The 14,198-nt window shown below is 39.9% G+C and overlaps 2 protein-coding genes and 1 pseudogene across 2 annotated transcripts; 2 read left to right on the top strand and 1 right to left on the bottom strand.

The window, feature by feature from the left end:
* The first annotated feature begins 345 nt into the window (after nucleotides 1-345).
* Nucleotides 346-5,024, top strand: LOC125190356 (sulfhydryl oxidase 2-like). Its single transcript, XM_048087636.1, has 11 exons — nucleotides 346-816; nucleotides 1,843-1,867; nucleotides 1,942-2,034; nucleotides 2,223-2,404; nucleotides 2,601-2,670; nucleotides 2,772-2,840; nucleotides 2,925-2,998; nucleotides 3,084-3,222; nucleotides 3,504-3,544; nucleotides 3,901-4,047; nucleotides 4,122-5,024. Exons 1-11 carry the CDS (start codon nucleotides 569-571, stop codon nucleotides 4,600-4,602), a joined length of 1,569 nt encoding a protein of 522 aa, XP_047943593.1. The 5' UTR covers nucleotides 346-568; the 3' UTR covers nucleotides 4,603-5,024.
* Nucleotides 5,025-5,266: 242 nt separating this feature from the next.
* Nucleotides 5,267-7,552, bottom strand: LOC125186567 (annotated as a pseudogene).
* Nucleotides 7,553-9,817: 2,265 nt separating this feature from the next.
* On the top strand, nucleotides 9,818-12,450 carry LOC125188147 (wall-associated receptor kinase-like 3). Its single transcript, XM_048084892.1, has 2 exons — nucleotides 9,818-9,909; nucleotides 9,988-12,450. The coding sequence occupies exon 2, from the start codon at nucleotides 10,009-10,011 to the stop codon at nucleotides 12,340-12,342; it is 2,334 nt and encodes a 777-aa protein (XP_047940849.1). The 5' UTR covers nucleotides 9,818-9,909; nucleotides 9,988-10,008; the 3' UTR covers nucleotides 12,343-12,450.
* The last annotated feature ends 1,748 nt before the right edge of the window (nucleotides 12,451-14,198 follow it).

The raw sequence follows: 14,198 nt of genomic DNA, 5'->3' as shown, positions 1-14,198 counted from the left end.
TCATACTATTTCTTGCTAATAATGGAGTAATATTCTTCAGCAAAAATTTCTATAAATCCCTAGTATAATATTTTGAACTAACAATCCTGTCCACTATTTGAATTTTGACGAATTTAAGATAATTAAATATACTAAATTTTAGAAAAATAGGAGTAAAATTTAGTCGGACTCATTATATCGAGCATTTATTAAGGCGATTAAATGAAAAAGTTTGCTTATAACGTAATAATAGAATTGATTTAAAGTAAACTCTAATCCATAAATAATGTGCGAAATAACTATTAATTGCCGTTTACTATTTAAGTAGACGTACAACCATTAAAGCCCAGGGTGCCACAAAAGTATCATAAAGCAGGAAGCTGGTGTATCTATCAATGGAGTACAGTGACGTTACTCTTTGAAGTCCCAATATTTTCAACTTTCCCTTCGCCGTTGCCGTCGCCGTCGCCATCGCCAAAATCGGCGATCGCCGGCTATCGAAACGGCACCGTGTCGCCTCTAATCACGTGGACCTCTGCGAAATATAGACATACGCGATTTTGTATCTATATACGTCAGCGTTAATTCCATGTCGTCTGTAACCATTATCACTCTGTTAATCCAAACGCTGTTTTTATACACCGGCGCAGCGTCTCCGGCGACGGATTTTTCGGTTCTGGCGCCGTTTGCAGCTGGATCTCGTTCCCTGCTGCGATCTATCGACGGCGATCAATCTGAAAAACCTGATTACGCGGTGGAATTGAACGCCACGAACTTCGATTCCGTGCTCAGTGAAACCCCCGCTACTCATGCTATTGTGGAATTTTTCGCTCACTGGTTCGTTTGCTCAATTCGTTTTATTTTTTTCGCAAGTTTCTGTCTTTCTCTGTCTCTTCTGTTTAGGCGGAAATATGCTTTCTTAATTATGTGAATTGCGTTGGTGTTCATTGGATTTGACTGTTTAAGTTCTGATTGGTTTGGTGAAATCTATGGCTATTGCGAGAACTGTGATTTGTGGAGGGAAATGGATTTAATTTTTTAAATTAAATCGCACTGTGCATAAAGAATCAAGCTAGGGTAAGAAATTTGAAGGTTTAGGTTGGGAGAAAGATGTTTGATTTCCAGCTAAATAGTGACTGACAAGGTTGGATCGCATGCATTATTGAATATAAATACAACTAAGAAACTAGAGAATACCGGATGCATCGATATAGCTAGAAATTCTGCCATCATAAGCTTAACAAATTTGATTTTTTTTAGTTGCTTTCCTTTGCTTTAAGTAATAGTTTTGCACACGATGCTGTTAAAGGAAGTTGAATTTTTCTCTATTATAGTGCTCCCAGTGAGTCCCAGGTGATGTACTTTTCCCTGCAAAAACTAAGTTCCAGTTATTCTGAAAAACCCCATTTCCAATGTGCTAAATAAAAACATAATAGTACTGGCAGTTCACCGAATGTGATTTTCGCATGGATAATGGAGTTTGTGCCTCATTTATACGCCTTGAAAAAAGCCTGTTTAGTATGGGAATCCAGTTTCTGCTGTATTAGTTTGGTGGAGCTTGTAATGTTCGTCTAATTGGTGAATATATAAGTTCAAAGAAAGAGAAGGGTACATGCAACCTTTTCCTGTTCATCTATTTGTGAAGCTGTGCTTGACTGAGAATTCTGGTTGCTGAATTGCCTTTGTAGTTCCTATTGTGAAAAATAAACAAGCATGGTGTGTTTGTTTTTTGAACACAAGTATCTGCTGCATGGTGTGTATAGTAAATGTGTTCGTAGGTATTCTTATAAAATACAGACAATTGGAAAACAGAGCTGCATATATTTACACTCATAATGTGCTTATTGCCTATCTCTTTTGCAGGTGCCCAGCTTGCAGAAATTACAAGGTATGTTAGGTTTTGGATGTGTTGTTCTTCCATGTGCCAATAATGGTTGGTAACATAATTCAGAATTTGTGCAGCCTCAGTATGAGAAGGTTGCAAAGATATTTAATGGAGCTGATGCTGCCCATCCGGGGATCATATTGATGACCAGAGTAGATTGTGCCCAAAAGGTTCTAATGCTATATGCTTCTCTAAGTTTTCATGAAATTAAGATCTCCGATGTTTGTGAAACAGCGTAGGGATAAAGAAATAGGTTTAGCTGGTAATTTTGTTCTGTTGACACACAAAATGCCGAGAAGATATTTGTCAGATTATATGTTCTTGATTGTTTCTCCAACTTACTTGCTTGGCAGTACAGATAAATACTAATATTTGTGATAAGTACTCTGTCGGGCGCTACCCCACACTTCTATGGGGGCCACCTTCTATGTTTGTGCATGGAAGTTTTGACCCAAAGCAAGGAAAGGGTGAAATTCTCTCTATTGAGGATGGACGAACAGCCGAGCGCCTGCTAAACTGGATTAATCAGCAATTGAACAGGTATAAAACGTCGCTTCATGTTGGCAATTAACTTTGTTGATGGAGTGGAACCCATTTATTTAAGCTCTGGTGTTTGAAACTTTGGAGCATTAAATGCTTGGGCAGTCAAACAATACATATGTCTTTCTTGTATTTGACAATGAGGGTATATATTTGGGCCTAATATATTTTTGTATCTTCATTTTTACATTCACAGCTCATATCTCTTGGATGACCAGAAATACGAGAACGATCAACTTCAGAAAAATTCTTCAGATATTGGACAGGTGCTTTTAGAACATCTCCTAAACACTTTACTAAATTTATAAAAATATAACTCCGACTTTGTGTTTGTTTCTGACACATTCTTATGTTTTTCTGGAGAAAGATTGCACGTGCTATTTATGATATCGAGGAGGCAACATCCACTGCTTTTGACATCATTTTAGACCACAAGGTAAACATCTATTGTGCATTTATTTTATTTTATCATTTTATTTTTGCTTTTTAGTGCTAGTATTTAACAGAAATCATGTCTCAGTTGATCAAATCAGAGACTCGACTGTCACTTGTGAAGTTCTTTCAACTTTTGGTGGTCCATCACCCTTCTAGAAGGTCAACATCCATTCCTTTGTTTTCTTATGCTCTGGTTGGTACTGCGCTTCTTTGCTTCTAACATGGTTTTGGATATTCTTGTTAGATGCCGGAAGGGGACTGCCGAAATACTTGTTGATTTTGATAATATATATGTCAACAAGAAGGAAACCGAAAGTGGCGTCGAGAAGGGAGAACCCAAGCATTATGACATTTGTGGAAAAGATGTACCTCGTGGATATTGGGTAGGTTTTGTTTATATTTAAAAATTTGTTTTTATCAACAATATGGTAGCTATCTGGCCTTAAGCTGACTATAGACATTTCACCCTTACTGTAAAGCGAAGATCACCTCCAATATTTGATGTCTTGAGAAGGCATGCATATACCTATATGTGAAGGATGCCATATTCTTAGATATTTTAATCTACTCTGTTTGGTTCTGTATAAACAAAATTTTCCTTGTCATCTTTCATGTTATATTATTATTTAGTAATTTTCTGAATGTGGCGATTAATTCTGTATAGATGTTTTGTCGGGGAAGCAAGAATGAGACAAGAGGTTTTAGGTAAGCGCATTCCTAATATCTACACTACAAATTACATATCCATGTATTTTAGATCCCAAATTTGGTATTGAGGGAATTTTATATTGTTATATGATTGTTGATGCTGAGGATTCTATCCTTTTAATTGCCATAAATGACCAGATCAGAGATTTATAAACTGCAAAGCATCCAGCAACGGGATGTTAACTATGTTCTTTAATTTTTTTAGCCATATTGGATGTTAACTAGTATGTTCTTTAAGTTATTGAGCCATGTTTGGTTTAAAATGTCGCAGGAAACATAGTAAAAATCTCTAACCCGCTTCTGTTACAGTATCAAACATATGATAATCTACTGATTCTTTGTTTCTGTTGCAGTTGTGGTTTGTGGGTTTTATTTCACTCACTCTCTGTAAGGGTTGATGATGGAGAAAGTGAGTTCGCATTCTCTGCCATTTGCGATTTCGTTCATAATTTCTTCGTATGTGAGGAGTGTAGGCAACATTTTTACAGCATGTGTTCAAGGTAATCAATCTAATGCAATTACCTTACTCAATATTTTTTTAAATGTCAATTATCTGAAAGTCTCAAACCTGCAGTGTTTCTAGCCCTTTCAAGAAATCCCGTGATTTTGCCCTGTGGCTATGGACTACGCACAACAAAGTTAACGAGCGACTCATGAAGGAGGAGGCCTCTCTTGGAACCGGTGATCCTGAATTTCCGAAAATCATCTGGCCTCCAAGACAGCTCTGCCCTTCTTGCTATGTGAGTAAGAGTGGGAAAGACAGTAATAAAATCGAGTGGGATCACGATGAGGTATACAAGTTTCTGAAGGGCTATTACGAGAAGGCCCTTGTAACATTATACAAAGAAAAGGAACTTCTTGTGGAGAAGCAGTCAGTTGGGTTGCTAGCTGAGGATTTGACAGCTTCAACCTCAGTGAACGCCCTCGTTGTTCCACTTGGAGCTGCATTGGCCATCGCTGTTGCCAGCTGTGTGTTTGGAGCGCTTGCCTGCTACTGGCGCCAGCATCAAAAGAGCCGGAAGTATAAATACCTACACTCATTAAAGGATATCTGACTGAATATGATAAATCTAAAGGAAAAGGGTGTTTGTAACACTGGGGAGTTCTTCACGCAAATGTTTAAGGCCAAAGAGAAGCTTGAAGTTAAATACCTAACTGAATCTATACACTGATGAGAAATGGACACTTTTTATTCACGGTTCCGGAGGTGCAGTCCAGTGGGGTTGGAGGGGAGAGCTTGCCTTTCTTCTCAGGCTGACTTCCTGATTGGAGGTACAGATTTTGTTTGTATCGATATGGAGACATTGTAGGGAAAGATTACATAGTGCCATATTGTTTAAAGTGTTATTGCAAAGATTTGTAGGGAGATATTTTTGTTATTGATGTGTACTCAACAAGGAGGATTATGGCTGATACTTTAAAATATGTATTTTTGTGATTTAAATTTTATGCAGCAACCTACAAAATTTTGGTTCAACTGTGCAATCAGAGTGCACGAAATGTGTGACTATTTTGTTTTGAAGTTCAGGCCATCCTACTGATGCATTTGTCTTAACAGTTGGTAAATTTTGTTTGTGGGATAAAATTTCAACACCAAATACTTGTTCTCTACACAAGATCACAAACAAACAATCAAAGCATAGTACACACTGAATACACAACAATCAAATCAATACAAATAGAAAACGATGTTAAAAAACTAATTTCAAGCAAAGCAGAAGATAATGAAAACAGTCCTACGTCCTTCCTATCTGTTAGGTTTCACTCACCAAGCTATGGATAGTCAGGTTCGGGCGAAAACGAAGCCATAGAAGAGAAGCTGATAAACTCAGGGGTATCTATAGACATAGAATGAAAGTCTCTGCTGCCACCATCTCTATCTTGAACATAAGAGCATTCTTCCACCTCTTTGATTGCTTCCAACCGTGCTGTAACTTCCTTCATTCTTGGCCTTCTTTTCCCATTCAAATGAAGACATCTCCGAGCGAGATGAGCTACAGCCATGATTTCACCCCTCTCGCCCTCTTTAAGCACCCTTGCATCAAGAATATCAAACAACACTTCTTTCTCCATCGATTGCAAGAAATGTGTGGCTAAACTCATTCCCTCCTCAGCTCTAATTGCTGTCACAGCTTTTTCGCCGGTTAAAAGTTCAACCATAACCACGCCAAAACTATAGACGTCGCTCTTTTCTGCGAGACTGGAAATACTCTGGATCTAGGTAGCTGAAGGTGCCTAGAACTCGGGTGGTGCAGTGTGTCTGATCAAGAGATACTGATCTTGACGTCCCAAAATCTGAGACTTTAGCGCGATATTTGTCATCTAAGAGTATGTTTTTCGACTTGATATCGCGGTGATAGATAGGAGCTGATGCAGAAGAGTGCAGGTAAGCAAGTGAGCCAGCTACTTCTCTTGCAATTCTCAGTCTCATTTCCCAAGTCAACGGAAAAGGGTTCCATTTGGGATGAACTCATAGACGAGAAGTGGAACTTCAGTCTCGAGACAACATCCTAGTAACTTAACCACATTCCTGTGGTTCACCTGTGATAGAATAACCACTTCATTAATGAAGACTTCAAGGTCGCCTTCATCTACTTTCTTCGATTTCTTGACTGCCACAATCTTACCATCCTTTAACATTCCTTTGTAGACCGTACCTTGGCCACCATGGCCAAGTATACGGTTCTCGTTATAGCGACCAGTAGCCAATGTCAATTCTTTGGAGCTATACAACCTTGTCTTATCAAGGCCATTATCAGTTGCAGAAAGTTGTTGTTCCAGCAACAATCCTCCATTTCTCTTGAAAAACTTGTGTCTCCGGTTGGCCTTGATTCTTCTCCTGATGGCTTTGGTCGACCTCCACGCTACAAGGAGAAGAATTAGAGCACCAAGACTACTGCCAATACTGATGAATGCTACTTTCAGACGAGCTTCATATTTAGCATTCTGATCAATACAACGAAAACTCCCTTGTAGATTGTTACAAGACAATTCTCTACAGTGATTTAGTGTTTCATTCAAGCATTCGTTTACATCAGTACAACGTCCAGGTAGATACGGGTTACCTTCATACCCGTCAGGGCAAGAGCAGTATTTGATTGAAGATGCATAAACAAATCCTTCTTCATAAAGTGCATGCTGATACTCATAATCTACACTATATGATTGTAAAACACTATCAGATGGTGATCTGCATTCATGAGCCCCAAACTTTGAAGGATACATGTTACATTCATCCTCCAAATGTTTACGCAAACAAAACCCATAATTAGTAACATTTCTTATCCCATATTCACCAGGATAAGAGAGGCAATAATCATCAGCATATGTGCAAATACTATCACTAAAACCTTTCAGTTCACCAAATTCCCACTCAAGTACCAGAGGATCATATCCGAATCCTCGGTCTATTGCTTTGAAGCTCTTGTAGTCATTCGCTAACCATATCTTCTCAACTGGGATAACATAACCACAAGAGCTATCATTGCTAGTTTCAGTCATTTTGTACTTATACTCGAGCTCTTGGAATCTTCGCGATGGAAGTGTTATTTGGCAGCAGTTAACGCCATTGCAACTAGTTTCTTTGGAGTTGGCAGCACACATGGATGTACATCCTCCTATAATATTTGTCTCATCAGCTTGCAACCACACTGAATTCTTGCAGCCCAACACGGCCAATTTGTTGAAGCTTGCTGAGATTGTAAAAGGACTTCCTTTGAGGGATGTTGAGAGATGACCCGTAGTCATGTCAGTCGAGCAATTCATAGGTGAAGGCACTGGCTGCTTTACTACAACTGTGCCTAAGATGGAAATATTAACTACTTCAATTTTTATGCTGCTCAAGAATGGTGTTTTGGAGGCATTCGCACTACAGTTGGAACCAACCCCAAATGGATAGGGAATGGTGACATCTCCACACTTTTGATCGCAATTAGGCCAAGACATAGTCAAAGTTACGCCATAGCTTAGCAAGGACAGCACAAGAACTATCATGGACACCTTCATTCTTCCTTCCTTTTTCTTGAACAATAAATTTGCACAAGATGTCAGTCAAATCAATTGCTATAAACTTTAAGAGGTCATAGAATATACATGATACCATATGATTGATGAATGATGATGATCTACCAAATGGGACAAAATATATGAATACTGGTCATGGAAACCATATGAGAAACACTAAGCAAGATGAACATATAAAAAACACAGGGAGAAATAATGAAGCAACATGTGACGATATTCAAGAATCTTGATGGTTTTATGTAGTAGAATACAGGATAATATTTTTATTTACAGTACAACGTATAGTTACATGTCAGTAAGGAAGCATATAAATTTAGTTCAAGAATGTCCAATGTACCCTTTACTGCACCAAAGTGTTTCAAATTTAATTTCCATCAAAGTAATTGAATTGTGTTGTACTCAATATAGTAGTAAGTATATGTTTGATCAGCTTATTTTTCTAACTAAGAGAATCATGCAGTTGTCTTATTTTCCTAGTAAATAACATGTTGGCAACCAACTGCTAATTGTTTCAAATATTTTAGTAATGTGGGATTCTGATAAAAAGATAGAATAATAGTAGCTACATATAAAAACTAATAATGGGAAGGCATTGAGTTATAAGAACATTAATATAGACTAGCTAAAAATTGTTGCTAATCTATAAATAACTATAATTACATATTAATTAAATTAGCATCAATGCATGCTAATTTAACAGGAAAGTTTTCACATACCTGGTTCTTCTGCAGTTATGGTGTGGATAACTTCCAATTGAGAATGATTAAGATGTGGGAAACAATATTGTTAGGTACTTAGGTAGTATAATATATCTTGAGATAAGATTTATTTTACTTTGTTGTGTTGTTTCTTGGTAATTGTTGAGTGGTTAGATGGGCTGGGCTGTCCAATTTTGACACAAACCCATCGCGTGGAATATTTGTTTTTGGGACATGCATGATGCATGTCACACTATAACCTTTTTTTTATTTTTATGATACATTATTGGAAAAAGAAACTTTTGAGGACGGTGAATTGAAGACATATTTTCATACACATAAGCTTGTTTATGTAAAAAATTGTTTGGTGGCGCGACATAACTTAATTCCATCTTTCATTGCAATACTAGTATTTTTTTACTCAAATGAAAAACAAAACCTAATTTGTAGTAGTATATTCTATCTAGATCTATTCGAGATTAATAGATTGTAATATTTGGTGGGTTTCCATGAACTAGTGAACAAAAGTCAATAATTTGAATCCAAAATTTTGGTTTGACTTATGATTTGTTACAGAAACAGTGTAATGCTAGAGTTAAACTAACATTCTTCATGGCTGATGGCTTTATCTCATCAGCCTCAATGACATTGCATTGTTGCTCTTGGACAGTCGACACCATCGTAAGTGGTGTCTGTAGATGGTCATGCACCCTCCAACTCCAACTACAATTGCCTTTGTAAGCAAAAACACTCTGTTCTTGCAGCCCCTCACAACCAAAAAATTCTAGTGTGCTGCGATGGAAAATAGATTTCTAGAGGGGGAGAGGCTCTATTGGTGTTACTATCACTATATATAAAAAAACAAGACTTTGAAATATGCTTTCTATGATGCAATCGTGATAATTGAAATGTACAACTTCTAATAACACAATCCATAACACCTTTAGTTGACCGTCTCCTTAGAAAATGGAGTATCAGTCATTGTCAAGGATTAACAATAGTTATTTTTAACAACGAAAATATCATGAAACTTCCAAACATACAAAAATATTGACGCAGTATCAACAACGAAAATATTGTCCAAACATACCATTATATTCATGAAACTTCCAAGGTTTTTCCAAAACCTGATAAGTCACAATAATGAACTAACTTATAATATACGGAATATATGTATGTATATGAGAATGATTTAATGAGAATGCTAAATATTCGTGAGAAATGAGAAATATGCGTAAGCATGAATTACGATTTACGTTGTATAAACACATATAATCCATGAATAATAAACGATCGAATAAGCATCTGAGTTAAAATTCCATTTATAGCTAATTATTGGTTCATCTCTTATTTATGGAATTTATATGTTTGTGCATGTGTAATTCATATTTTATCACTTTTTCTCATCCTACCAATGCACCAATTTTCCTAATTATATATGAATGGCGGAAGTTTCCCTAAACTCTGTTTTGAAAAGTAAGACCTTGGAATGAGTCAGACTTTGATTAGTACAAATATGGACTCAATATCTACTTATCATAACCAGCCTCAACTCTACACTATCAAACATTTTCCAATCATAAAGAAGCTGTAACCCTGAGAAGCAGCACTTCTGATTGATCAGCAAATTTATCACGAGAGGTATATACAATTAAGCATTCTTTCTAATCATGTCACAGTTAAACTTAAACTACTGAAAACTCTTTCATCCCTCTGCAGATTGTTTCCTTAAAAACACTGATGTTTCCCTCAATCCTCGTGTTCATTTCTTTCCTATGTCTAACAACAACAAAGTCCCAAGAAATATCTTGGACTATCAACAAACACTGTCAGAATAAGTGCGGTAACGTCACCATACCTTACCCTTTCGGAGTTGGCCCAGGATGCAGTTTCAACGCCTCCTTCGCCATCACCTGCAACACCACCAACACCACCACCACTCGTGAAAGGCCATTCCTGAGCAGCATCAACCTCGAAGTATTGAACATTTCTGTGCACGGCGTAGTCATTGTAAACCAGCCCGTCTCACCTGTGAATTGCTCAGCTAACCGGAGATCAGGATCCATGCCCATGTCCCTCCGAGGCAGTCCATTCACAATCTCACCACGCTACAACACGCTGGCTGTGCTAGGCTGCACTAACGCCGTGTGGATTACTAATTCTAGTGGGAGTGGCACCGCTACAGTTGGAGGATGCATGTCCATCTGTGAAGCCAACAGCAACAGCAGCAGCTGCGACGGCCTCAACTGCTGCAAGGCCACAATCCCAGCCGGGCTTAAGAGCTTCCAGTTTAGCTACAGAAGCATACAAAGCAGCAGCAGCAACGATGAATTCTGTGGCTACGCCTTCCCTGTAGACCAGAAATGGTTCCGGCAAGACTACACAAGATACAGAGGCCTTCAGATCAACCAGTCCTACCCATATGATCAAAATTTTGTGTCTGCACCACTTGTGCTCGAGTGGGAACTCGACATCCCAACCATCGACCACAGCCTTGTTTTCTGCAAACTTGCTGCTAACTACCGGTACCCTTCAAACAGTGACGAATACACCGATCCTTCAACATCATTTTATCTTTTAAACTATTATAACGAATACGAATATGTATCCTCCACCAAATACTGCTCTTGCCCAGATGGATACCAAGGCAATCCTTATGTATTCCAAGGTTGTATTGACATTGACGAATGCGCCCTTAACGAAAGGAGAACATACGTCATCTGTGATGACGCTGGAGTCTGCAATAATGTAACCAGGAATTACTACTGCGGCACAGGGACTTGCATCAACAGAATTGGGAGCTATACTTGTCGCTATGCAAACAACGATGCTAGCACCAAACGTAAAATTGCCTTCATCACCATCGGTGCCGTGCTGGGCGGCCTGCTTCTGGCCTTCGCGGGCTGGAAAGCCGCAAGGGCCATCAGGAAGAAAATCAAGGATAAGAGGAGGCAGGAATTCTTCAAGCGCAACGGCGGCTTGTTATTACAGCAGCAGCTTTCCTCAACCGACAACAGCCTCGACAAAACCAAGGTGTTTACCTACAAGGAGCTGGCTAAAGCCACTGATAACTACAACGAGAATCGCGTCCTTGGCCGTGGCGGCCAAGGCACGGTCTACAAAGGAATGCTGATGGATGGCAAGATTGTCGCCGTCAAGAAATCCAAGATGGTGGAAGAAGGCGATCTGCAGGATTTCATCAACGAGATTGTGATTCTCTCCCAGATCAATCACAGGAATGTGGTCAAATTGCTGGGGTGTTGTCTAGAGACCGAAGTTCCTCTCCTCGTCTACGAGTTCATCAACAATGGCACACTTTTCGGGCACATCCACGATCCGAGCGAGGATTTCCCCCTTTCCTGGGAATTCCGCCTCCGAATCGGGAGAGAAGTCGCCGGAGCTATTGCCTACCTTCATTCCGCTGCTTCTGCGCCTATCTATCATCGCGATATCAAATCAACAAATATTTTGTTAGATGATAAATACAGAGCTAAGGTTTCGGATTTTGGAGCTTCACGAACAATATCCATTGACCAAACTCACGTCACCACACGAGTGCTGGGGACGTTCGGGTATTTAGATCCAGAGTATTTCCAGTCGAGTCAGTACACAGAGAAGAGCGACGTGTACAGCTTTGGAGTGGTTATGGTTGAGCTTCTCACCGGAGAGAAGGCGATATCTTCGATCAGAGCGGAGGCAGGGAGGAGTTTGGCGACGCAGTTTTTGGATCTGATGGAGGAGGATCAAGTGTTTGATATTATTGATGAGAGGGTGGTGAGAGAGGGGAAGAGAGAGGAAATCATGGCTGTGGCTCAGCTTGCGAAGAGATGTTTGCATTTGAATGGGAAGAGAAGGCCGACGATGTATGAGGTGGCGGCGGAATTGGAAGGTATTCGGATGGTGAAATTGAGAGAGGAAACGGAATTGCAGCAAAATGAAGATTGTGGAAAAGAGAGTGAAGCGATTGAGGTTGATGAAATGTATGAAGACTTCTCTTCCATCCCCGGAAGCATGCGCTTTGATTCCAGCTCCATCACCGTGGATGATGATGACCGGCGATTGCTAGGTTCATGATTGCTTATATTGTAGTGGAGTAGTATTTGTAATATGTTTATTGGATGATGACCGGCGATTGCTAGGTTCATGATTGCATTGAATACTGAGATTGACAAATTCCGATCAGATGGGAGATTTTGGGCTTCCGTAATTTAGCTATTTGAATAATAATGTAATGTACATCCGGATCCCTACCTATGTCTCTGGAAGGAAGCCCATTCGCAATCTCGCCACACCACAACTCCCTGGCCATGCTAGGCTGCGGTAACTCAGTGTGGCTGATGGCCAACGAGACGACCATAGCTGGAGGATGCGCGACCCTCTGCGACGGCCTCAACTGCTGCAAGGCCCCAATTCCAACACCAGTGCACCACTACAAACTTTCCAATTTACTTACAAAAGCAGTAACAAGGACAGGATCGGGTCGTGTGGGTACGTCTTCCCTGTCAACAAGAAATGGCTCGACCAAGACAGCAAAGCCTTTCACACCAACCCATACGATCAAGAACTCGTGTATGCTCCACTCGTACTCGAGTGGGAACTCGACCAACCAAATATCAACATGCTTGCTATATGCAACCGCGCTGCTAACTACCGTTCTTTTTCAAGCAGCGACGCCTACATTGATCCTTCAACGCTGTTATATCGTATGAATCACTACAACCAACGAGAACACGTATACGTGCCCTCAACCGGGTATTGCACTTGCCAGTCCGGGTTCCAAAGCAATCTGTGCGTAAGACGAAGGGTTTGCTGACATAGACGAGTGTGCCTCCCATACAACGGTGACATTTCTCGTCTGCACGAGGGAAGGAGACTGCGTACTGCGAACAGAACAATTGATTTCCAATGCAGGTTGGGGACTTGTATTAACGAGGTTGGAGGTTTTAGTGAGGGTTACTCAAAAACCAAAATCACGTTCTATTTTTTGCCAAAAATAAAATTGACTCAAAATTATCTTGGAAATTTTAAAATAGTAAAATGATTCAATTAAGAGCATCCACAATGGCTTTAGGCCAGCCACAGGCTAGACACTCTCTCTCCCTGCCACGTCATCAGCGCTAAATATCCACCTGCCACATTATCATTTTAATCAAATAGGCTAGTCACAGGCTAGCTTAGCCGCAATAAAAATAATTTAAAAACAACTACATTTATGGAATTAAATTTACGATAAATTATGGAATTAAATTTACGAGACATATACGGGAAAATTCATTAATTTCATTTTTTTAATAAGTACATTCATTAAAAAAAATTACATAATAAAGAAAAAAACTATCGTCGTGCAGTCTTCCGTGCCCACAACTCTTTAATTAAATCCTTTTGGAGTTGAATGTGAGCATCAACTTGGCGCATGTCGGCATGTGCTACGCCGTGGCTTAGACCGGCTGTATTTGTATTGTCATTGGCCCAATTAGTCAGTTGTACGCCTTCGTTTTCGACGATCATATTGTGCATGATAATGCGGGCGTACATTATATCAGCAATGCATTTGACATCCCACAAACGTGTTGGACCCTTAATGCCGCCCATCGAGACTGGAGCACACCAAATGCGCGCTCCACGTTCTTGCGCGCCGACTCCTGCCATTCCGCAAAGTAAGCCTTCCTGTCATCATTTGGTGCTCGATCGTCTTCACAAAGACAGGCCACCTAGGGTATATCCCATCCGCCAAGTAGTAGCCCATATCATACCGATTGCCGTTGGCCACAAATGAGACGGCTGGACCGATGCCCTAACACTTCTCGTTGAAGAGGGGCGACGAGTTGAGGTCGTTGTTCCGACCCGACTATCCCAAAATACGCATGCCAAATCCACAGCCGGTAATCAGCTACGGCCTCGAGGATCATCGTGTCGTGATCCCGATCAAT

Source organism: Salvia hispanica, chromosome 5 (assembly GCF_023119035.1).
Source record: "Salvia hispanica cultivar TCC Black 2014 chromosome 5, UniMelb_Shisp_WGS_1.0, whole genome shotgun sequence".
Classification (NCBI taxonomy): Eukaryota; Viridiplantae; Streptophyta; class Magnoliopsida; order Lamiales; family Lamiaceae; genus Salvia; species Salvia hispanica.
This window is presented reverse-complemented; position numbering and strand designations above follow the sequence as displayed.

Bases quoted from the DNA above. Each gene is read 5' to 3' on its own strand.
- LOC125190356 (XM_048087636.1), top strand. From the start codon at position 569: ATGTCGTCTGTAACCATTATCACTCTGTTAATCCAAACGCTGTTTTTA. The intron at 2,841-2,924 runs GTAAACATCTAT...ATCATGTCTCAG, and splicing joins ACATCATTTTAGACCACAAG to TTGATCAAATCAGAGACTCG. The intron at 3,223-3,503 runs GTAGGTTTTGTT...AATTCTGTATAG, and splicing joins ATGTACCTCGTGGATATTGG to ATGTTTTGTCGGGGAAGCAA.
- LOC125188147 (XM_048084892.1), top strand. From the start codon at position 10,009: ATGTTTCCCTCAATCCTCGTGTTCATTTCTTTCCTATGTCTAACAACA.